This window comes from Lissotriton vulgaris, chromosome 7, assembly GCF_964263255.1.
Source record: "Lissotriton vulgaris chromosome 7, aLisVul1.2, whole genome shotgun sequence".
NCBI lineage: Eukaryota > Metazoa > Chordata > Amphibia > Caudata > Salamandridae > Lissotriton > Lissotriton vulgaris.
In genome coordinates this window covers 294,560,007-294,586,118 of record NC_141695.1, presented here as the reverse complement: position 1 = coordinate 294,586,118, position 26,112 = coordinate 294,560,007, and the positions used below count along the sequence as shown (strand labels likewise).

At 45.5% G+C, this 26,112-nt stretch overlaps 1 protein-coding gene across 1 annotated transcript in view; it reads left to right on the top strand.

The window, feature by feature from the left end:
- The window catches only part of ASPDH (aspartate dehydrogenase domain containing), a 186,658-nt gene that overhangs the window by 107,604 nt on the left and 52,942 nt on the right, over positions 1-26,112 (top strand). The window contains exon 5 of the mRNA XM_086930103.1: positions 9,073-9,222. Within this exon, the coding sequence (XP_086786229.1) occupies positions 9,073-9,222 (150 nt within the window). The remainder of the gene's footprint in view (positions 1-9,072; positions 9,223-26,112) is intronic.

The following is a 26,112-nucleotide window of genomic DNA, read 5'->3' as shown; positions in this document are numbered from 1 at the left end:
TTCCTACTTTTGGGGCTAGAGATGGCTCTTCTCATCCAAAAAAGACAAAGTTTGCTATGGACATTGACGTGTCGCACGCGCAAAGAGAACAGAATGGAAGATATATTTAAGGATCAGAACTCAGGGAGGTTTTGAAGAATTTGAGGGGGAACCTCTCCTTGTCTTCCACTTATCTGAGAAAGGAGGAGAGATTTTTTTTCCTCATTATCAACACAATAAGAGAATTATTGCCTAGAGACTGGGCATGTGGAGAAGTCAACTTTCCCACAATTCTTTTCAGAGGTTTATTCTCTTGACAAATTTTAGAATTCATTTCCTTCAAATGTTAAAGTGGACTCTCTGGTAAATGGGCTTGCTTCTAGTGGGTCCATTATACTAGAGGAAGCATCTTGGTATCGATCTACGTTTTCTATAAAAAATCCTATTTTGTCTCTGATTTTGCCATTCAGGCTGGGCTTACATGACTTATATAATCCAGTCACTCCTTCGAGATTTTCATACCTTAGCAGAGGAGCTACAGCATGGGGAGGATGCTTCTGCACGTCTGACATTGATGAAACAACAGGTTTTGATTCCTATCGGACAAATACTTTGATTCTCTATGTGCAGATGCTTCGGCTTCAGATTCAGAAGTGGCAGCTGGAAGACACACATGGATGAAATCCTGGAGCATGAACAAAAGCCAGAAATCTCTACTAAGTCACCTACTATTTTTCATAAAACTTTTTATTAGACATCATCAACAAAATACACCAGTTACATTCACGAGCATGGAACCATACAATGTTTTGGATTGCAACATGAGACATAATAAATCTAAACCCAATGTACTTTTTAGAGTATTTCAAGTGGTTTCAAGAGTTTCAGTATCTTGTATTGGAGCTGGTGGAACACAGATATCTCCTCTGTATTGATTCTACAACCCCCACACTCAATTCCATTTCCCAGGGCATCCTCTTGCTGTATAGACCGATTTCTCCCTGAACATGCACCAGTCAAGACCCTCCTCTCATTGTCTCAGTGTAGGTGACTGGCGTGCCCCCCAGCAGGGCCGTTTCTAGGTATTTTGCCACCCTAGGCGAGAATTGAAAAATGCCGCCCCCTCCTGTTTACTACTATCACTCCACATCTCTCTCTTCTGAAGTTCATATCGAGCCCTCCCTTTAGAGCTCCCTACTCTGCACCTCTCACCCCTCCACTGGTTCATTAACTCTCCCTGAGTCTATCGCCTATTGTTCCAGTGTTTCTCGTTCCCTTGCATTTCTCCTCTGCCTCTCCCCACTACTCTCTCTGCAGTTCTCGATTGTCCCTCTCCCTCCAGCACTCCGTGTTGTTCTAACCCCCACCCCCGCCCTGGCCCTATTCAAAAGGCCATGTCCTTCGTGTTTCACCAGCTCGCAACTGCTCCCATGCCCTGCACTCCTGATACTTCCTATCATACCACCTTCTCCCTCAATGATTCCCTCATCGCCTCTTTCATCTCAGCTCTTGGTGTCTTTTATCTCCACTGAACTTAGAGTACCCAAAATTCCCCCTTTTTTAACCCATGCATCCCCGTCACCTTTCATCAATTCCTGATATCAGTGGTCCTCACCTTTCGCCTTAATTCAACACTTACCCCTCCCCCGCTTCTCTAATATACTCCTTTCTGCAGAGCTCACCCATTCTCTCAGCTGTGCCCCCAGTGACATTGGTAACCCCCCAATCCAGCAGCTTAAGCAGAGCCAGCACTGACCCCATGGAATGGCGAACTTGTCCCTACTTAAAAGTGAAAAGGTCGTTTGAGGGCCTCTTCTTCCTGCAAGTAAAAATACAAGCGTTAGGGAATATCAGGAAAGAGGGTGGATGTGTGAAAGGAAGGATGCACACATGCAATAACAGATGGATGGATGGAAACAGTATGGTTGAATGGGGCAAGAGGTTAGTGTATGGAAAGGTGAAGGGGGTGGATGGATGAGTAGAAGGGAGGGGGAATGGATTGACCCTCCAAAGGAAGATGAAAAACTGAAAGGAACTCTTTTAAGCAGGGTTGGATTTGCAGGCTTTGCGAGCTCGGTGTGATTAGAGGTAAGTTACAAGTGAGGGGTCTTTTCATTTTCTGGATACTCACTTGTGTCCCTTCCTTTAGCACCCCTGCCCTCCATTCACCAGGTCCTGGTCACCCTTTCTTTCTTGCCTGCCATCCCCCACTAGCTTCTCCTCTCCCTGCTTCTGTGCGTGCCATCCCTTCCTTCAGTAGTTCCTGCTCACACCCTGCTTCTTTCGTGTTGCATTGCCCTTCCTTGCTTCCCTAATACACCAGATGTGTCCCTGGTTCTTGCGTGGTTTGCTCTATTCCACTCACTCCTCTTTAGCAGTTCTTGATTTCGCATCTATCTCCTCAGCTCTCTCACCCCCTTTCTCGTCTGCCACCGCCTCGAGCACCTCTGCCTCTCCCACATGCACCTGCAAACCATTCTCCACTTGCTGCTGCCCTAGTCCGCTCATTTAGACCCCACACACCCCCTCCTGCCTACTAGTGCCTTAGCAAGGGTGCCAAGGGCCCTACTGTGAGCAAGGAAAACATACCCCGTGGAGTAAGAAAAGGAGCTATATTTGGACCCTTCTGTGTCTCGGTGCCACTGCGCCCACTGCACAATTAACAGCTAGGCCTCTGCTGCCCATTTCAGCACCCCTTCCCTCTCCCTCTGTCACTGCAACGCTGTGCTTTCTCTGCCTTCTCGGCCTCCTAGAGGAAAGGAGCTCCGTGGCTGGAAGGGCTGGAGCGGTAGGCCTGTTGCCTCGTGGACTGCCGGGGCAGAGAAAGGCAGGGCGGGTTAGGTGGGTCACAGGAATGGCAGGCCATGTTAAGTGGGGGACCAGCGGAATAGTGGATGCAGGCGCTTCTGGTGGAGGTGGAGGGGGTGGGCGAGGGCTGCGAGTGTGTGAAAGTGTGGGGAGCAGTGAGAGGAGTGAGCAGCAGATTATGCGTGAACATTGGGAGAAAGTTGTGACTAGCAGAGAGCAGAGTGAGAATCTGTGTGTACACTGGTACCGCCGGCCGCTCCACACACCACTATGCTAGGGTGCACTGCGCAGCATGGATGTACAAGCAGGTGCGCTTGCAATCACTCCCTTCAAATTTAAAAAAAAATCCCCCCTTTTGCCGCCCCAGCCCTTTTGCCGCCCTAGGCGGCTGCCTAGTCCTGCCTAATGGTAGAAACGGCCCTGCCCCCCAGTGCTGTGCAATGTCCCTTTTTGCAATCATTAAAGCTAGAGTAGCCCACAATGTAGTATAGGAGTTGAGGTCTGTAGGTTTCCAGATATTTAGGAGGCATCTATGGGCCTCCGGCTGCATGTTCATTTTCAGAACCTCTCGTAAAGTTTGATGTATGGCTTGCCAATAGGACTGTATATGTACACAGTCCCATATGATATGTTTAAATGTGCCAACGTCCCCGCACCCACGCCTACACTCCCTCGTTTCTGCTCTACCCATATGAACCAAGTTCGGCCTTGTATAATAAATCCTGTGCAGAATTTTGAGCTGTACCAGTCTCAGTCTTACCTGGATCGCCACTTTTCTCGGAGAGGAGACCGCTTCTTGCTAATCTTCCTCATCTAGCTCTATACTTTCGCTGACCCATTTCTCCCTCAGAGATTGTAAGGGATCTTCCATGTTATTGATCAGCTTTTTATAAATCAGGGAAATGGTTTTCTCCGGGAGGTGGCCTTCGAATATCCTGTCCTCCAATGTGGATTTACTCCTAATTTGTGTGAGTAGGGCATGTCGGACCTGGAGATACCGGAAATATTCAGTAACTGCCAGACGGTACTGCTGTTGAAGGGAGGCAAAGGGAAGAATAGTCTCCTTACTTCAAATGTCTTTGATACGTGAGAGTCCTATCAGATCCCATTTGTCGAAACCCTTGTATTGCCACAGGCTTCCCAGTCTCTCAGAGTTCCACAGTGCAGTTGCCAAGGTAAGCCTGCGGTCCCATCCCAGCTGCCCCTAGCCGCATGCCAGACATGAACCGAATGTGCAGTGGGTCCTGTGAGGGGATACCTGCGGGGCTTGGCCCTCGAGCGCTCTGATATATTTACCCCCAGAGAGCAGCCATTGGTCCATGGCGTACCCTGGGTCATCCGGTCGACCGTAGATCCTGTGATTGATAGCTGCCAAATGAGACGCCCAGTAGTATTTTTTAACATCAGGGAGGCTAATACCCCCATTGTACCAGGAGGTCTGCATTCAGTGTGATGAAAACTTTCCGACACTATTTGATTTGGGCAGCCCCTTGGAAGGTTAGGCGGTGCTCCCTGTAGGACATACACTACAGACTTAGACCAGTTGATGGTGAATCCAGAGAATCCCCCATACACCGCGAGAATGTCAAGGAGGCCAATCATGGAGGCCTTTGGGGAGGTCAGGAACAACAAAACATAATCTGCATGTAGTGATATCTTATCTTCCCACCCCGATGACCACTGCATCCCGCGAAACTATGGATCCATGCCGCCAGGGGCTCCAAGGCCAACGCAAACAGGAGTGGAGACAAAGGGCAACCCTGGCGCATGCCACGGCTCAGTTGGAAAGCTGGTGACTTGCAGTTGTTCACGACAACCTGAGCCATGGGATTGGAATACAGCAGACGGACCCAGCTCTTGAAGTTTGGTCCAAAACCTAGCTTGTCTAATATGGCAAAGAGGTAGGGCCACTCAACCATATTGAATGCCATGGTGGCATCCAGGGATACCAGTATGGCGGGTTCTAGGATTGTTGGCATTCTACCGAGAGCACCATGTAACCGGCGTAAACTAGGAGTGGTATTCCGGCGTGGCATGAAGCCTGACTGGGCGGGGTGCACTAATGTGTCAATAACCTTAATCAATAGTGTAGCTAGTAATTTAGCTAGAATCTTAGGTTCTGCATTCAGAAGTGATATGGTTCTGTAGGACATGGAGCTGGTATTGGATTTACCCTCCTTGTGAATGACTGCAATATTTGCAATTCGTTGGACAAATGGAAGCATCCCCTTGTCTCTGATCTCTAGGAACATCGAACGGAGGTATGGAGTCACCTTCTATTTAATGTATTTATTTACAGAGTATTATATAGCGCAAATATCAGAGCGCTGTACAAATTTCAAAATAAGTGAGGACATAGAGAACAAAGGCAATAAACAGATAGAAAAGCAGTTATGTTGTATAAATATATAATAGGTTGTAACAGTAAAAACAGAAAAAAACAGGCAAGATACAAAATGTATACCGTGAAACCAAGCGAATTCATGCACTCAGGTTATATAAATGTATATAGACAAGATAGTTTGACCTACAGGAAATTAGGACAACTGCTGAAGGTATTTATTCCGCCGCAAAAATTAATGGCAGCAAGTTGTTCTTTCCTTAGTTTGAGGAACTTGTAAAGAAATCTGCATGAGACCATAATAATCTGGGGTCAATTCTCCCTGTGGGAGAGGGAGAGGATTCAGTTATAGGTGGACTTTTGGTCAATCTACCCCCAAGGAATCATGACATCCCATTTGTGGCATGGGACGTGCCGGGGGGGATGACGGGGGGTGGGGTGGTTCCTCTACTATAGCAGGTGGACGCCTCAGATGCCTGGGTCCTCCAGGTTGCCCGTGAAGGTTATCAAGTTCAGTTTTCCCCAGAATCATAGAATGTTTTAATCTCTACACATTCACCTCGATGCCCGCTGAAAGGGCAAAGATTAATGAAGGGAATTTTAGATCTCCTCAACAATGGTGCCATCCTTCCAGTGCCAGAAAACAAGAGAGGTCTAGGATGTTAATCTATCAAGTTCCTGGTACAAAAGCAAAGAGGAGACTTCTATCTTGTTGTGGATTTGAAAAACGTCAACAAGTTAATTCCTTACCAATGATTGAAGATGGTTACTTTGCAATCCATCCTTCCTCTAATTTCTCCAGGAATGTTCTTTATTTACCAATACAGCACAGTACAGTTCTCAGAAGTTTCTAGAATTCCATGTATTTGGAAATCACTTCCAGGTATGTGTCTTGCTATGTGGACTGGTTTTGTCACCCAGGGTGTTCACGAAGATTCTGTGGTGGGTAACCTTCATTCTCTTGATATATTTTGATTTGCTTTCCTTGATTTCTACCTTTTCTTTTTCAAAGGGTAAGGAGGCATTCCAACTGGTCTGCAAAGTTTTATTGTCTAATGGGTTTCATCTAAACAAAGCCAAGTCTCATTTTAAACCAATACAGAGGCTGTTTATAGAAGCCCTCTTGGGAAGGTGTTCCTTCAACCAGCAAGGTAAGAGCAACTGAGGAACCAGTTGACTCATCTGCTCAGTCACTGAGAAACCTCAGCAAGACTGTGGTTAGCAGTTCAGAGAGACGTGGTGTCCTTTTTGTCTTTGGTTCCCTGGGCTCGTCTTCACCTTTATACCCTGGTGAATTATCTTCTGGGTCACTGTGGTCCATTGTCACAGAACTACAAACTCATAGCTCTCATACTACAGGAGATAGTGCCCAAGCTGCAATGTGGTTGTATCCTTCCAACCTGATAAAGGGGGTTTTGTTATCTCCTCCTCTTCTCGTTACAGTGACCACAGAGGGTAGCAGTCTGGGTTGCAGGGCAATAATGCAGACACACTCTGTTCAAGGTGTATGGTCCAGGAAGGAATACAGCCATTCTTCCAACAGGAAGGAACTCACAGCAATATATTAGCTTTAGCTCCCTTCCTCAATGATCAGGCAGTCAGAATTTGCACAGACAATCAAGTGGCAGGGAGAATGTACAGGCAAACAAATTGAGTTGCCCATTGGCATCATCAGAGCCCATGACTATGATTCTCTTGGTTCTTCTGAATATTAAAAACAAAATGAGAAAGTTGTGGTTGGACCTGTTTGCTTCCCCACACAACACTATTCCCTTTAAGTTTTGCTCGCTTTGTCCACATCCTCAGGCCTGTGGGGTGGACGCTATGAGTTTCTGGTGGCTCAAGGGACTTATGTTTGCCTTTCCTCCATTTTCTTTTCTGATGAAGGTCTTAGTCAAGATCAGGAAGGAATGAGCAGAGTTTCTTCTGGTTGCTGCACAATGATGTCACTAACTCTGGTTTACTCTGTTATCTAAGTTGGAGGTGAAGACACCATGGATATTTCTCATATCACCTTATCCTCGCAAGTTCCATCTACTTCCACAGAAGGAGCTCAAATCTCTCTCTCTCTGTCAAGCATTTGAAAGGCAAAGATTAAAAGCCTTAAATTGCTCTCCTGAGGTCTCTATCCGGAACTCCAGAAAGTTAATTACTTCGACGAGAGACACTCAAGACACTTTGATTCTTGGTGTATCTCCAAGGGTTACATTGACTCATCCTGTCAGGGCTCCCTAATTTTGGATTTTTTGAGAGATGGGTTTCTAATGGAGTTATATGCTTCCACAACCAGTGAGAAGCAATGAAAGCCATTATGGGTTCTGACATAGATACCCTTGACATGCAGCTTTCTAAACTTCTGAGAAGATTCTTCATACAAAGACTGGGGTTCATACTTATATCCCTTCCTTGGATCCGCCCTTAGAGCTTTTGGCACTCCAATATTCGCCTTTTGAACCTTTAGGCTCAGCATCTCTAATGTTCCTGACCCTTAAGGTTTTTTTCTTGTTGCCATCTCCACTGGCATAGGCTGGGTAAAATTGAGGCCCTCTATCAAGCCATTTTTGAATTTTTTTTCATGACAAAATGGTTCTCAGACCTGACTCATCCGTTTTCCACAAAGTCACATCGTCTTTTCATTTATCCCAGAATTTAGTGTTGCCTACGTTTTTTTCTTTTTCCTTCTAATAAGCAGACATCTACTTTGCACTGTTTAGATGCTCATAGAGCCCTTTCTATATATCTACAGCGAACTGCCTCAGTTAATGTAGTAGAATATATATTTGGGACATTTAGACTAACAAAAAAGGGTCACCATACTTCTACTGCTAGATCATAATGACTGTTTATTTGGCATATCAGAAAGCTAATGTCCCTATCCCTTTCTTGATCCAGGGTTTTTCAACCAGAAGCATGCCCTCCTTATGGGCAGCACTGAAAGGGGTTCCTTAAAGTATGTCTGTTGCTTCAGCAACTTAATTTTTATTTCACACTATAAATTAAGAAAGAAGGAAGTATTATTTTCTTCTTTTGGTTCTGCAGTTCTCTCCACAGTGCAATAATTTTGTAGTCACAGTTAATACATTTGTCTATGTCTGAAATTTGTGTATTGATTGGTTATACTCTGTGATGTGGAAGACGGGTGAAGGAGATAATGCTTGGATTACCCACCAGTAATCTTCATTACTCCGAGTCATAGTGTTCCTCATCACAGTCTTAATTCCCTCCCTCCCTCCGCTCCCTTGGGGGTATGTTGGAGGGTGGTTAAAAACCGTACGTGGTTTTTAAAGTGTGCTGCTTGTTTTTTGAGCACTTTGTCAAGACCCCTCAGTTATCAGCCATATGATCATGTCACATGGTAAAGAAGAGCAAATGAAACAAGTTTTTATTTAGGGGTGAGATCTGTCAACCGAAGCAGTTGTTCACTCAGCGAGGCCCGCTTGGAGGAAGACTATGACTCAAAGTAATGAAGATTACTGGTAAGTAATGTGAGCAATACTACATGTCTCATTCCAGAGGTGTTACATATACATGTTCAACACATATTACTTTGATAGACAGTGGATTAACAGAACACTGCATTCTTAGGATGAGACACAGTGGATAGAGCAGGTTCATAGGCAGCACAGCCACCACAGTCCAGCCAGCACTCTGATAGAGACAAGGCCCACACCTAACACAGTAATTGCACATAAAGCATGTCAACACACAACACAGTGATCAGAAGCTGTTAAATGGATCCATCCCATAGATAGTGTTTCCTCATGGAAGAGAATTAGACAGAATAGTAGTGCACACTGCACAACCACAGCCAGCCTTGTCCTGCAGACCAGCACAGCTCAGACCATAGTCCAGGTTAATGGCTATTGGCTATCCATTTTCTGAATTCAGTTTTTTATTAAATAAGGGTTATGGTCTTGTTTTGCTCTTCTAACCTCTCCTATTAGGTTGGATCCCCCACGGCCTTGGCTGACCCAGCGACAGAGCAGTCCCTGCGGAAGGCAGTGGCATTGCACCAGAATACACTGTACATCCCGCGTGGGGCCTTGTGGGGTGGAGAAGATATTCAAAAGATGGCCGACAGGGGAACTCTAAAGGTGAGAGATCCTAAAGAGCTTTACTAAACTTATGGTACATGTATGTGCCAGATTCGCCAATAAAACTCTAATCCCTTTGTTCAGTTATCCTTTTAAATTATCCCTAATGGTATTATCCATCCATTGGAGCTTTAGACATCTGTGTGCTGTAAACCTATCAGGAAAGGAGGGGAGGTCAGTAAATGAGTTGCTGATTTACATAGTATGATGCTGAATAAATGTAAATGGTTCTTTATTAATGGAAGATCTTTGACCTGGAAACATCTCCAAAGCCTTTAAAAAACTGGCAAAAGAGGTAGCTTTACTCAGGAGCATAATGCATTATTCCCGAGCTCTGCAATATTCTCTAGAATGACCAAAATACAATGGTCCACTTTTTGTGATACCTGTAGCTCATGAAACATCATTAGGAAATAATCATGTAAGGATTGTGGGCATAATCCAAAGCAGAGTTGACATAGAGCCTCATTATGAGTTTGGCAGTCTTATAGCAGGCCGCCACACCGCCGCCCTGCTCTGAGACTGCCAAAGCCATAAGAAATCGCCTGCCAGAGTGCGACTTATAAAAATATTTCTGGTGGGCAGTTCTTTGGCCATGCCTTTGAAAAGGCACTGTAATAGGAGCGTCAAAGGCACTTCTTGCAAGACATGGACTTACAAATCCATGCTGTGCAGGAACTGAGGGTGCGTGCAGACAGGGGCCACAATATGTGCCGCCCTGCATGTACCCGTGGCGCAGAGGCACAAGGTTTCCTCGCCACCTACGCCATGAAACATGTGGCAGTGAGGAAACTCATATTATGCTTGGCAGGGCTGCAGCGGCTCAGCCAAGCATATAGCGGCCTCAAGACAGCTGCAAATCTGCCAGGGTCCTCTGATCCCTGGTGGCTGCGGTGGTGCTAATGCGGTCTGACTGCCCAAGTTGTAATGGGGGTTAGACTGCCGGTGCCGTGCTGCCCACACTGCCATCGTGGCTATGGCTGTCCGATGAACTTCTGTAATCATAATAAGGCCCATCAGCTTCTGCTCCAATGTCTAGAAGTGTTTGGACTCTATCACTTACTTTTCTCGTGAGAGATGGAAGAAGATACTTGTAGACACTGAAAACACTTAGGGGGATAATTGGAGCTTGGCTGACCGTGTACTCTGCCACAAACATGACCCAGTATCCTATCTGCGAAACTGATGGTCCTCCCATACTATATAGATACCATAAGCTGTTACGCTTCTGCTGGTAGAGGCCCTTCTGGGTTCGCCATTGCAAACCTCAGAGCGACAACCTGACAGACATGGGGCGGACAGTGAAAGTACCTCAGACCATCCACCCCATTTAATGAGGACGTCCTGGTGTACTCTTATCCTGTTAGGGACCATCATGAAAAGCCTGGTAGTCTCAGACAGAAAAAAATCTACATGATTACACACCTGGGAGTAAACTCCGAAGTTTTTTGCTTTTCAAAGACAAGCTCTCTCTTGAAAGTTTGTTTTTGAAAAGCAAAAAAGGCTGGCTGAGCCATGACTGCAGCTGCTCTGAAGGCTTAGAGATCTCCGCCCTGAAGACAGAGATCTTTAAATATGGCGAGCGGTAATCTGTGTAGGTGGTGTATACTATGACCGCCATCCTCTGGTGGATGGTCGGATGCCACCATGAATCTAAATAACGTCCTGGTTCTCATGGATAAAAAGTGCTTGAGTATTACCCTTATGGTTTTTTTAGGTCTGGTCTAGAGACAGCCTTAGCTATTTGACAGCTTCATGCTTTCAAAAAAATAAATTATACAAAAAATACATGCATGTATAGATACATACGGGGCAGTTGGTAATTCCTTTTCATCCAATGATATGTTCGTGTCATTCAAATTGCAAGCATAGACAAAGTCTCAGTCCACTCCAGCCATTAGTTGCATCCGACTCAAGTGAGGTGATTTTGCTTCTGCACACCTGAGTCCGGGGCTGGTCTCAGGGCTAATAAACCAATATCTACTTTTATTGCTGATTGTATTTCATGTTATTATTTTATGTTTGCAGTCTTGCTACAAACACCTCCAGCTGTCTGTGACAGACAGCATTGTATAGAATACTCCACAGAGCAAATCGTTGCTCAAGGTTGGATGGCTCTGTGTTAGTCTTAGATGCCTTGCTCTTATTTGTGACTTTCAAACGCATCCATTTCTTTGTTTGACACACACACAGGAGCTTTCTGGTTTCGCCAGTGGTAGATTTTTCTTTTCTCCTGCTCCCAACAGTAACATTGCATTTAATAAAATAGAGTAAGGTTTAAGCATCAACCGTTTGCTGCATTTTATGGCCACCTGGTGGTTGGTAGTAAAACTGCAGCAGAAATGTGGATGATGCAACATTGATCTTGACAGACATTGAAGACTTCTTTCTATAACAAGCATTTGCAATGTAATAGGTTTCGCATTTATGAGAGTTTGAGCGTTTGGTATAGTTAATGACAATGCCTTTTATTTATGAGTTGTTTTTAAAACAGATACATAAAAGGCATAGTCATTTACAATGCCAATAGCTTAAACTCTCTCGAATGTGAGACCAATTGCATTGAAAATATGTTGACGTCCGTGCTATAAAAATAAAACAATAGTGTTAGGAAAGAGTGTGTCCACAGAGCTATTTGGGAAAAAAAATTCTCGGAGGCTGTCATTAAAGCCTACAGAGTAACAGCACACTTAACAAGGGGTGTCACAATGGGAGGTTACAAAATGAGACAAGACGGTACTAGGGAGGGACTACTTAGCCTATTGACCAATGAACAGCCACAGTTTACAGTGGAAATGACACAAACCACTGAAAAATATTGGCGGAGAGTGAGCGGAGCTCCAAGTCCCTACCTGAATTTAGCATGCCTCGCAGAGCAGCGAATGTGCTGCCCAGGTTCAACCTAAAAAATGTACTGACAATGCTAGTCAGTCTTCCATGTGCATAAAGGTGAGTGAGACTGTCACACTTTAATGCTGATTTCATATTTTTGCCCAAACAAATGCATTGTAGGTTTGCCAAAGCCAGACTTATTGGATTTGCCAACCCTTTAGCTGGAAAACTATGTTGATTTGCTGTCAAATAATGAGGGTACTAAAGAGGTTATCTTTAGTGTTAAGAAACTAGTCTCTGTTTTTGATTCAGCCAGCTCTGTTTAGCTAACAAATTATTTCCTAATGGCCTATTGTCACAATGCTTTTGATACTGACTATTTTTAGGCTCATGTCTGTCTTGGGCATGTTTGAATAAATCTGAATTGTAAACTGTTTGATTAGCATTCCTGAGGCCTGACAAATACGCTCAAACATCATGGCAATGGCATTAGCTCATCAGGACTACATTTGAAACCTGGTGACGGGGATACAAGTGGGCCTTCCCACAGAAATGTGACAGACCAGCTGGGTGATCTGATCTGCACTAGCAATGAATTTAAGATCACCACCCACAGACAGTTCTGGTCTGTGGGAGTGCGTCAGAAAACTTGCTGCACAGGTGCGATGCGTGGAAATCCAGGATGCGCTGGAGAATGATGCAGTGCCGGCAAACAGGCACTGTGTTGATTTCTTCAGCCGCAGTCCCCCAATGCGCCGATTGTTTCAGCTGCACAGAAGGACCTGCGTTGGTGTGGTGATCTCGGACTTTGGAGATCGTTCCACAGGACGCGGCATGCGGCATAGCTTGGAAATGTCTCCCTCTCTGCTTTCCTGCTGTAGAAACACAGGTGCTAGAAGGGCGATGCATCGATTTTCTTAGTTTCTTCAAGTTCTTTCAGGTCCCAGCCACAGGAACAACCTCCAGAAGCCTAGAACTGGAACAGGCACCTTCTGGCAAGTCGGAATTCCCAGCAGTAGAGTTCAGGGAAGCTGGAGGTGAAGTCTTTGTGGCCAGGAGATTTCAGAACATGAGCCAAGCACACATAAGCCCTTGGAGATTCTTCACAAGTAGGTTCACAGCAAAGTTCCAGTCTTTGTCCTCTCCTTGGCAGAAGCAGGAACTGCAGACCAACCCAGCAAAGCATCACACAGCAAAAGGGCAGTATTCCTCCTTACAGCTCTTCAGCTTCTCTTCCTTGGCAGAGGTTCCTCTTGATTACAGAAGGAATCTAAAGTCCTGGGGTTTAAGGTCTAATATTTTCGCCCAATTTTCTCTTTGCAGTCTTTGTTGCAAGAGTCTCTGAGCTCGGTAAAAATCACTTCTATCCTCTCTTACCCAGCTTCACTACAGGAGGTGGAGACAGCATTGTGCAGAGCAGACAGCCTATTCGGTTGCTTGTGACAACTCCTCCCACCATTCTAAATGTGGAAAGGTCTTTTCAGCCTGCCTATGAGTCATAGGAAAAGCAGAATACACCTCAACCCCCTTGTGACTGTCTACAGTTACTGCACATCCCCAGCTCCCGTCACGCCAAAACCAGACAGTGAATATACAACAAGCAGAGGCACACATAATGGCTGAACAAGAAAATGCCTACTTTCAAAAAGTAAATGAAACAAATGATGGATGAAATGCTGGAAAATTCATACATACACCCTCAGACTCAAAGATCTGGGTTTAATCCAAATTTTCTTTTGCTCACCATGCCACTCCAGTTTAGACCAAGCCATATACAAATCATTCATGGAAACAGTCCAGCCTGAAATGCCAAGCCCTGTCCACCCTGGACTGGTAACAAGAATCCTGGGACCGGTTTCAGGGCATCACCCCTCATCAGACAGGCTAGTTTGAATCCAGAGCACTGTCAGGTATATCTTTCCCAATTCGGACAACAAAAGCAAAAGGAACAAATGATGGACGGAATGCTGAACAATACAAACATTCACCCCCAGCCAGAAAGATCTGGGTTTAATCTATTGTTGTTTTGCTCACCACACCACCCCAGTTTAGACCCATCCATATGCAAATCAGCCTTGACCCTGTTCCTGATGGGAACTACCAAGAGAGGTTCTCCCTGGCCTGGAATCAAGCATCCTGGGACCAGTTTCGAGGCATCAACCCTCCTCAGCCAGGCTAGCTTGAATCCAGTGGCGCAGTGGGCTTACGTCGGCACATGCCCTTCCCATTTAGGGCAACAAAAGAAAAAGGAACAATATAGGCCCAGGTCTCTGTACTGGGGTGAATGTATGGCATTGTTCTGCATTCTGTCCATCAATTGTTGTTTTCTCATTTGTCACCCCGAGTGGGACGGGTATTCCCAGACATGGGTCCTGTGCCCTCCATGCCACTGGAGTCAAGCTAGCCTGGCTGATGAGGGGTGATACCTGGAAACTGGTCCAAGGATGCTTGTTTCCAGTCGAGGGAGGACCTGGCCTGGAAGTTCATGCTGGACTGTTGCCATGAGGAACGGGGTCAAGCATGATTTGCCTATGGATGGGTATAAACTAAAATGGCATGGGGAACAAATAAAATGATGGATTTAGGCCCAGATTGCTGTACTGGGGTGAATGTATGACAATGTTCTGCATTCTGACCATCAATTGTTCTTTTTGTACTTTCTTGAAGTGGCATTTTTAAAAACAATTTAAAAACCTCCTTTACTAAAAGGTGTGTTATTACATTCAGAGTTCAGATAGTCTGAACTCCATTCCTCTATCTTGTCACAATGGAAAGTCTATAGAACAGACAGCCTTTCAACAGTGAAAAATGAAGGAGACTATTTCACTATCAGAACATGTAAAACACATGAGTACATGTCATACCTTTCACATACACTGCACCCTGCCTATGGGGTTCTTTGGGCCTATCTTAGGGGTACTTTATATGTAAGAAAAGTGAAGGTTAGGGCCTGGCAAATGGGTGCACTAGTCAGGTTGACAAGGCAGTCTAAGACTGCGTGCAAAGACACTGCAGTGTCATGTCTGAGACAAATGTTCTACTCATGTGGGTGGCACAACCAGTGCTGCAAGCCCACTAGTAGCATTTGATTTCCAGGCCCTGGACACACTCAGTGCACTTTTCTAGGGACTTACCAGTAAAGCAAATATGCCAATCATGGAGAACGAATCATAATCACAATTTACACAGGTAACACTTGCACTTTGGCATTAAACTGCAGTGGCAGATTGCCCAAAGCATCTAAGCCATGAAAAAAACTAAATCCAGCACACAGTCAAAAAGGCAGGAGGTGGAGGCAAAAAGTCAAGGGAAACCACAACAAGGATGCAAAGTCTAACACATAACAAAACCATGATGGACCCAAGTCTCTTTCTCTCTATGTCCATGCAGCCAGATGCCATGGTTTGAACAGAATCCTTTGACTTAGGGCACTATGACATGGTTGCCCTGCCATGTGTGTCAGAGAGAACGTGGTTGCATAAACATACATGTGTATGAATGGAATATATGTGTACGAGTGACTGAGAGACCGTGTTATATGTATTTATGACACAGGACATACCTTTCGCCATACGTGGCACCAATACATGTTTAACATGAATGGGGGAAATTTAAAAAAAAATCTGCAAAAATATTCAGAGTATGAAACATTTTTTTTGCAAATTTCTCCAACTTAAAAGAATGTCTGCATTTTTCAATTTATAAATATGGGATGGTATCGAGAAAATGACACTTAAGAGTTAACTTTGTTTATGTGGATTCCATAAAGCTCATCATTAAGATTTTCTCCAATTTTCCAAGTGTAATATTTATAACATTAAAATACATTTGTTTAAATGGGAGGAAGTATAAGTGAATTAACATACTTCATAAAACATTAAGAGATATTTAGCTTAAGTGAAAATGGAGAAAGATATGAATACTTAATGTTTCATAGAAAACATTTTCTTCACTTTAAATTTCTCCCATTTGAAAAAATGACTATTTTTCATTTATAAATATGGCACAGTGTCAACTGGTCACTGGGAGCTAACGGCCTGATACTTGTAAGACACTTTAAAAAGGGAGTAAATTAAAATGTATCATTAAGGTAACTTTTAATTTTAATTTTCTGTCATTTAAAAGCATTCAGAAACATAATTTGTTCTAGCACTCCAAAATTGAGTTGAGGAGGAATTTTATTTGAGACTTAAATACTTCAGTGCTTCAGTTCTTCAATGCTCATTATCAGGCCCTGCTTACCTGTAGCCTCATGATAATAATGCAAAGTAAATACAGCATTCCCTTAATGTTAAAAGAAAAATGTAACCTGGTGCTGATTTAAAAATTAACTTAAATGCTCCAAGTTACTTTAAAGGTGTCTGAGAGCTACTGGTAGCTTACGATCAACTGGCTGGGGACACCAGCACTAAATGATGTCTATGTCTTTGGCCAGCAGGTTGGAGTGGCCCTCCCCTCATTGTAAGAAGTGAGGGTGGGACAATTTTTGCCACCTTTATTTTGTTTAATTTATTTGAGGATCTAGGTGAAATGGTTCACCTGAAAAGCAGGTGCTAGTATTATACTTGTATTAGTGCTTTGTGGCTCTAATCAGTATATGTAACCATGTATTTTTCCAAATAGCCTGCATACGTCCATGCCTGGATACATGCATACCCGGATATGACTGGCACGGGAGCCGCAGCCTCAACACCTGACATGACGCTCACTAAAGCAGCCCTAATGGGCAGCCAGAGAGCCTTCAAATCAGAGCTCAGAGACGAGCTGAGGCAGAACCTCTCTGCAGGTTTAACAAAACTTCATTCAGACTTACCCATGAGACTTACAGACTTGCACACAGCTGTAGATGCAGTGGTCCAAAGGTCCCTGGACACTGAAAAGCAAGTGGAGGCCCATATGACTGCTGAGAATAATATGACAGCCTGATAAGAAGCATAGGAGGAAAAGATCACACATTCATTTGTCTGTAAAAACCTCTAAAGAAGAGAGAACTTACGGCTCAGTGAACTTAGTGAAGAGGTCATTGACCATCGGCCTGTGTTATTGGCATGTTCCCATCCTTGTTGTGTGACAACCATTCAGAAGTCTAGGTGGGCAGAGTCCACCATGTGGACCCAAAAAAGCAGTCCCAGTAGCAGAGACCAAGAGTTGTCTTGATCAAGTTCCATGTTAGAAGCAGGAGTTCCCATGCGCACCGTTGTTGTCAAGTGCACGACACGGACCTCCCCGCTCCCACTTTAGGCCAAGAAAGGACACCGTCCGAGACAGCCCTGCTCACTCCCTTAGTACCTTAGTAGCTTGGCACGAGCAGCCAGGCTTATCTCCAAGGCACAAGTGTTCAGTATGTGCAACCACACCCACAGCAATCCCAATTATGTCACCACAAATGGACTCCACACGAGTTTGCGTAAAACGAGTATACTTTATATAAAAAGATATACTAACTGACCACACGATACAACTCCCACATATATGCACCCGGTAATATTGTGTCCGGTGGGTTGGGCGGTTCTAATCCCCAACCACAGTCAGTCTCTAACCAACAGTTATGCTGACTTTTAACCGTTCTCAACTAGATTCACACAAATTGCAAAATACAAGGAATACTGCACTACTTAACGATGGGTCCCTGTACAGTGCCACTGTTGCGGGGATTCTGCTCATACACAGAACTGTGCACAGAGACCCAGGACCTCAGTGAATTGTGGTGTACCAAAAAACTCACCTCAGTACCTAGAACCACTAACAGACTAGCATCAGTGTCTCATTAGCTCTCCGCACTATAGCAAAGTTAACAATAATTAGACAACCCAGAACATGCGACTTAGGATACTCTAAGATATGGTGGGAATCAAGAACACTCTTTCGTTTTTATTCTCATACGAGTCCACAAAGTGAGTAAATAAAGACAAGGAAAAGTTTTAAATGTTTATTTTAACAACCTGCTATAAGATGCAGTATTTTTGCTAACTTAAGCAGGCATATGATTAAAAATAATATGATCAGCATTGTTACAATTCCATAAAACTCAAAAGGAGAAATCATATTATAATGATAGTGGAAACAGGTCCTATAGTGCCTCCTGTACCACCCTCCCTTGCTAAGAACTAGGTTTTATAATAATAGGCGGTCTCTTAGGCTTGAATAGGGAACCCCATACCTCAAAGATCAGTAGAGGTGAATCACATCAGGATCATCATAAGCTCTCTCTCTCTGGAAATCATACATGCAGTGGAATATTAAAGGCGCTAGAATTTCAGTTAGCTGCAGCTGTGTGCATTTTGTGTCTAGAGCGTGGGCCGATGAGCCTGATTAACAGCTAACATTGTTTTGGTAACCTTGGAGTCTTCTGTACTGACTGTGCAGACTAAGGTTGCGATGTAAGTCTAGGGATGTTGAAAACAAGCTGCTCTCATGTGAAGGAAGAAATCTAATCAGCCTAACCTTCACCAACAGTTACATGCAGTGTTGTGTGCAAAAGCAACAAAAAGGTAAAATGGTGTTTAAACTTCTAATAAGCCTAGGGTAACATAGCAATGGTTGCAAGCAGGGCCTTGCTTTCACTACACCCTTACTTGATCGGAACAGGCACAAGAAGGGAGGCAATTTAGAAACGCAGAGTTCAAGTTCGAGTGAAACAGAACCAAGTTCTAAATTTGCCAAACTGGATAATTGGGAGTAAAAAATTCCGAAGCAGTCAAAAAGTTTTGGGAAAAAGCAACAAAGGAGAGTGCACTACCCAAACTGTAAAGTTTTAAAACAGTAGAAAATTGTTCAAGCACTGGACGTGGTGTAGATGTATTAACGCCAGATCAGTTCAGCAGCATATAGGCACAGTGTGTTGCAACAGCCTCCAAGAGTAAGTCATTGTTATCATCAGAGAACATTTCAGCCATCCAATTAAGTAATGGGAAGGAACATACATGTTCTTCGATAGCAGGAGCCTCTAGCACCAACAGAGGACAACTCGGATGTTCTTCGATATAACTGTGTGCCAGGAAATCTTGTGTTCCCTAGGACTCCATGCATCACTGCAAAGGCCATAATCCTGATGCCAGAACATTCCAACTCATGAGCTACTATGGACTCATTAGTTGATCGCAATCAGGGTTTGGAGACACCGTATTGCAGAGATACAAATCCAGAGGCCATTCAAAACAGCAATCTAGGCAATGGAAGACAGGCTGCACGCATGAAAAGTAGGAGAACCGGAAAGATAATCCATAAGCTGCACTCAAAGTGGGCAGAGGCAGCGTTCCGTAGTATTCAAGCATCCAGTTGCGAAGCTGAAGCTGCCAGGGCACAGACGGTGCAGCCATTTCTGAGCAAGCAAATTAAAAGCAGAACACTGGCAGCCAAGGCAAGAATTAACGGTAAACCGCCAAAGAAACTGGAAAAAATAGAATGAAAAAATCCGGTATCACACCAAATATAGTTTAGAATGAAGTCACAAGGCCAGAACTTACTACTTTGAAAAAATGTGCCAAGCCTGTGGTCGACGAGGCATTGAATATGTGTGAATCAAAGCACCAAAATGCAGGAGGAGATCAGTATTTAAAAGGGCATGTACCTTGGTGCGGGTGTTTGTAACATGAAGGACAAATGTTTCACGGGAAGACTTAAGGGCAACTTCTTTTTTTGACAATGGAACCCTTATTCGACTCATCTTGTTGAACTCTGCTTTCAAGTTCGGAATTGGAAGGCCAGATGCACACATCAAGCTTCCCATGCAGAAGAGCAGGTGGGAAGAGCACATTCTTCCAGCAGACTTCACGTTGGGAGACAGTTACAATGTACGGAATACCTGCCAGCATACCACAGCAATCTTCATTATTTAAAAGCAAATAGCTACCATTAGCTAGCAATGTGAAAGTTGGTGTTATAGCCGGGGCGGGAGTACCCTTTAAAATGCAGGCCAAATTTGGTACGTTCAAATTACAAGAGCCGTGCAATTGTTTGTTCTTGCAAAGTAGTGAATTGTCAGCTGTGAAAAGTGCACTCTTCATCATTTAAATAAACTTCTTTACCCTCCCTCAGGACCTATAGGTAAATGGCAGAGACCACACTTCATGGGGATAGGCACTACCCAATGGTTCATATCTGCCGATGGCACAGTGTTTCATGCATTAACTGAATTTGAACAAGGGGAAGGGCAGCGTTATTAATCCATGAATGAGCCAAACAGCTGAATTGGATTTGGCAACAGAAAAAGTTAAAAGTTCCAACTTTTCGATATGCAAAAGTGAATATGCAGCATCCTTCTTAGACATAAATTGTTGTTTTTTAGTCAAATTAAACGGTAAAAATAGTGATGAAGTGTTCATGTAGTGCCATGGAACTTTACCATCTTTTAAAGTTTGCAAAGTCCAGGCAAACTGCATAATGGAACGTAATTGATTTTGACCATGGTACAATACAGACACTTCATCCTGGACAATATCAACAACAAATGAAACTATATTAGCTAATGTGTAAATTTGGGAAGAAAGTGTGTTAGACCTGACATCATTGGCTTGAGTCTCTCCTCCATTTTTCTGTTTGCCTCTACTGTTTTACGATGTTTTGCTGGTATATGCTTTGGGCGCCGTGTCACTGCTAATCAGTGCCATAGTGCAAGTGCTCCCGATGTTAAAATGATGTATCTATTGTATCCATGTTTGGCTTATTTGGTTTACTGTCAGTCCCTAGTCTAGTGCACCAGGAGTGCCGGGGCTTGTAAATACAAATGCCGCTCGTGGGCTTGCAGCACGTGTTGTGCCACCCACAGGAGCGGCCTTGGAAAAGAATGTCTACGGGTCGGTCATTGCGAGACCCACGTGCAGTCTTGTACTGTCACGCTGGCTGCGCAGGTATACCTACTTGCCAGCCCCTCCAACCTTCCCTTAACTTCATGTTAGTCACCCCTATGGTAGGCCCGTGGGCCGGGTGCATTGTAAGTGTAAGGAAGGACACGCCTGACCAAGTTGGCATGTCCTGGTAGTGAAGTACCGCCATCTTCGTGCTTCACTATTGCGAGGTAGCCTGCTCTCCATTGATTAGAATGGGCCGCCGGGATTATTAATGCTATGATCCTAGCTGGCTCGGAGAGCACGGTGCAATGTCGAGTTTGGTATCCCTGAACTCGGGGTTTAATTACGCATCCGTTGGTGTGGATGGTTTTTGGACTCTGGGTTCGAAAATAGCACTTTTAGAAAGTGTCTATTTTCTTGCCTAACCATATCTGGTTTCTGCTGGTCTTGCGTGTGTGGGACAGGAGCTGGGTGGCTCCAGAGGTCTGGATGAGTCAGTGTGGGATGAGTGGGACATTTACGTTGAGAGTAGGGGGAGAGTAGCTGTTGATAGCCTGCTCCTGCCAGTATCAATGCTGGCTCCACCTCCTGCGGGGCGTCTGAGTAAGCATGGGCGGAAAATCCGTTACGCTCGCGGATTTTGCGGATTTTCGGGAAATCCGCAATCCGCGAGATTTGCGAATTTCCCGCAAAATCCGCATATCCGCGAGCAGCGGATTTTGCTCGCACTGCTCGCACTGTTCGCGTGAGTTCGCGCCCCGCGAATAAGTGCAAAATTGCAGAAATACGATCTTAGCAAAACTGAAAGTAACTACTTACCAGGTTCAAAAGTTCAGGCACATCATTAGTAGCCATTTCCTGTAGTGCTTCCTGAGGGGCCCCTCCAGAGTTCAGTTGCCAGTTGAAACTATTATGTGACCCTGCTCTGAACCTCAGAATAGTTACACATATGCCACAAAGGTCCTGAATTACAGCTAAGGGAGACAAGCAGGAGCCAGGCTGGAAGTTAAAATCCATTAATCAGCCCCTAATTCATTATTGTCAGTTGGGGCAGGGCAGGTGTTGTAACTAATTTTGCAACAATGAAAGCACTTAGCAAGTGCAAAAGATCACTAATCAGGGCGCACTAAGGAAGCAGGTGCCAGCTAAAAAAATATTCTGTGACACATTAATCAGCCCCAAATTAATTCAGGTCACTTGAGGCAGGGAAGGTGTGCTTTGCTTTGCCGAAAATAATGTACACTGGACAACCAGAGGGTGTGGTGATGAAACAGAGGGTGGCATGGGTGGGCCAGAGGGTGGCATGAGTAGTCAGAGAGTGGCAGTGGTGACAGAGAGTGGCAGTGATGAAGAAGAGTGTCCCAAACAGGCTGGACACGTAGAAACAACAAGTTCGCGAAACTTGCGACCCGACAGGTAAGTTCGCAATTTGCGAAAGTGTACAAAACGCTCGCGAACTGGCAGAAACACGGGCGAACACACAAAAAAAAAAAATCCGCAAATTCACGGGAATTCGCGGATTTTGAGGTTGCGAATCCGCAAATACGCAAAATTTGCCGATTGCCAATCCGCAAAATCCGCTCATGCTTACGTCTAAGGACTCTGCCCGGCTCAATGAATAGGCCAGGTGCTACTGCCTAGCTCCACCCACCACAGACCCAGGATGTTGGGAAACCCCCGGCATAGACAAAGGGATCAAAGACGAAAAGGGGTATAAGAGAAGGACCCCTGAACTAGGAAATCAGATCACTTCTGACAAGGAACCCTGTAACCAAGGACAAGAAGCCTGCTGATCTAAAGGACTGCCTACCCCTTCTGCCAGTGTGCTGTTGTTGGGGGAATCCTGCAGTGCTTCTTTATTTTTGCCAAGGAACCAGGAGAGAGGAACTGTGTGTGTACTCTCACGCTTGGTAAGAAAATCTCCAAGGACTGGAAGAGTGCCAGTCTCCTGCTGAAGTCACAGGGCTAAAGGACTTCATCTGCTAAAAGTGCTATTTGCTGGAAGTGTGAATCCAGCACCTCTGAAAGGAACAGCAATCACGACGACCGGACGCTGGGCCCAACCGACGCCAGCAGCAACGCCAGTGAGTAGGAGTACGGCTCTAACTCCAGAGGACCTCGTGTCTGCCCCGCTGCTGATCGCATCAACCGTGTGCCCTTCGACGCCGTGAGCGCTGCTCACTCTGGGCAACGACGCCTGCTGAGGCCTGATCGACACCGAAGACGCGACGCCGGTTTGCTCGACGCTGCTGATCATCGTGTGCTTCATTTTCCTAAGGTACTGTGTTGTTGGGGGTCCGTGTGACTCCGGGCTCGACGTAGCGCTCCTCGCGGTCGACGCCGAACCTGTGGATTAACTTTGCCTCGACGTTGTATAACTCCCGTGTGGGTTACCCTGTTGCTAAGAACTGTGTTTCCAAGAAGAAGATTTGCTTGTTACTAAAAGACTTTTGTGCTAAAGAAGAAACTACCTTTGAACTATCCTTTTTCCTTCCCGAACGTATTTATTCCGATTGTGTACAGTTTTGCCGTTATTTGGTCTTGTGCTAAGTCTTATATAAAAATACTTATTTTTATAATACTACTGTGTCGTGTCCATTTGTAGTGTATTCACTTTATTACTGTATGTGGTCATAATTGCTTAACACACAGCCTCTGAGATAAGCCTGTTCTGCTCTGCCAAGCTACCAAGGGGGTGAGCAGGGGTTATCGAAGGGTGTGATCCCCTTGCCCTGACTAGAAAAGGAGTGTCCCTATTTGTCAGAAGTGTATACCTCTGCCAACTAGAGACAGCCGGTTCTAACATTGGTGGCAGCGGTGGGATTTGGACCTTGCATTTATGACCCATGTACAGTGATTAGTGTGCGCTACGTAGTGAAAGCAGACCATAGCGCAGTCACAATCTGATTCGGAAGGATCCTATTTTTGTTCTCCGCTTTTCTGAAACTTGATTTTCTGAACACTGCCAGTTGTAACCATGAGTGACAACAGAGTCACTGCCCCTGCTATCGTTGTTGTTGAAGAGTTCGAGAGGAGTAAGCTAAAAAGATACAAGAAAGATGAGCTGAAACACTTTTGCAACCAGTTTGAAGTTCCTACCACCGGCCTCTCGAGAAAAGATGATTTTTATAAAGCATTACAGGCCTGGTGGGAATCCAGAAATCCCTCTGATGTGGTGGTGGTACCCACAGAGGAAGGGGATGAGGAGGTGCCAGTGAATGGACCTGTGCCCTCTCCCGGAAGCAGTGTTTCCTCCAAAGGTCTTTCCCCTGAAGAAAGAGAAGAAAGGGCGAAAGAGCGAGCTTACAACATGGAGATGGCAAGGCTAAAAATAAATGGGCAGTTGGAGTTAGAAAATGCAAGAGGTAGAAGGGAAGCTGACTTAGAGATCAAAAAGTTGGAGTTTGAACGAGAGAAGTTAGCTTTGGAGCGTGAAGCCAGGTTGAGGGAACTGGATATCCAAGCTAAAAAGTTAGAGTTGAATCCCTCTGGTGGCAGCGTTCCATCCGAGCCTGCAGAAAGTAAGTTTTACTTCCCGAAAGATGTGATCAAAGATTACAATAAGAATGAAGATATTGGTCAGTGGTTTAAAGCATATGAGTTAGCATTGTTGGCCCACCAGGTCCCTGAGAAGAATTGGGGAGCGGGGTTGTGGGGTCGCTTTGTGAACGAGGGAAGAGATACCCTGTTAGACATGCCTGTTGCAGATAGGATGTCGTATGCTCATATGAAAGATGCTTTAATGTTGCGATATGGTTTAACCCCCGAGCAGTACAGACAAGCTTTTAGAGAATGCAAGAAGTTGCCTGGTACGACGTGGGTTGAATATGTGTCTTATTTTTGCAGAGCCATGGATGGTTGGGTAAAGGGCAGCAAAGTGGAAAGTTATGAAGCTCTCTATGATCTGTTTGCGTGGGAGCACTTGTCTAATAACTGTTTTCCAGAGCTGCACCAGCACCTGATTGATAGCAAGATATCTAACCCTAGAAAACTTGCTGAGGAGGCGGACCGCTGGGTCAGTACCAGGGTCCACAAGGGTCCAGTGGGAGACTCAGCCAAAGGTGGGCAGGGTCCCCAGCAGAAGAGTGGGGGGGACAAGGGAAAACAGAAGGAGTCTCAGAAAGGGCCCCAAAGTAATCCCCAAGGGAACCCAGGGAAAGGTTCCCAGCCTCCCCCTGAGAAGAAGCCAGGGTCCCCGACGGGTAAACCTGTTCATAGGGGCCCCCTAACCTGCTACGGTTGTGGGCAGGTGGGACACCGGTTTTATGACCCCCAGTGTCCCAAGAAGGATTCGAATGCACCGCCGCGTGCGCCCCCTCGTCAGTTGGCAAGTGTAGCCTTGGGAGGGGAGGAGATGGTTGTCCATGATGGGAGGGGTCCCGCAGAAATGTCCCTGGTCTCGCTAGGAGACATGCAAATGGTCCCTCCACCCCCTCTGCCTAGTAACACTAGTAAATATAGGCAGTGGGTGGCCATTAATGGCCATAGAGTGGAAGCTCTCAGAGACACCGGAGCGAGTGTGACAGCTGTCAAGTGTCACTTGGTGTCCAGAGAGCAGGTGGTTCCCCACGCATTCTACCCCGTGATAGCTGCCGATAACTCCCAGAAAGAGTGTGAGGTGGCTCAGGTTTCCTTTGAATGGGGGGGAGTTTCAGGTACTCTTCAGGTTGCTGTGAGGCCCGCCATGCCTGTCGACTGTCTCCTGGGCCATGATTTGGAAGACTCCCCTTGGGCTAAGGTGGAGAGAGCGGCGCACTTGAAAATGTTGGGTGTGCCAGAGTGGGTGTGTGCAACCACTCGATCCATGACAGCGAGTAAGGGTGTTGATGGGGTCCTGGAGCCTGAAAGTACGGCCCAGGACCCAGCTGTGAAGGGAAGAGGCAGGAGGCGCGGGAAACCGGCCCCCGTCGTTCCCGTGGTCCAGAAGGAGGTAGACCCTGAGGGGGATGCCCTGGAGCCCACAGGGGAACAAATTGCCGAACTGGGAGATCTGCCCGAGCTGACCCACTGGCAGCAGGATGGTGGTCCCTCCAGGGAGGAATTCTGTGCGGAACAGAAGGTGTGCCCTTCTCTTGTGGGCATGAGGCAGCAGGCCTCAGCCCAATCCTCAGGTGATCAGTCAGGGTCACATTTTGTATACTGGGAGAACAACCTCCTGTATAGCGAGCCTAAGGCTGCTGAGCCTGGGTCAGCCCGTGTGCTGGTGGTACCCCAGCGCTTCAGAGCCTTCCTACTGGGTTTGGCTCATGACGTACCGTTAGCTGGACAT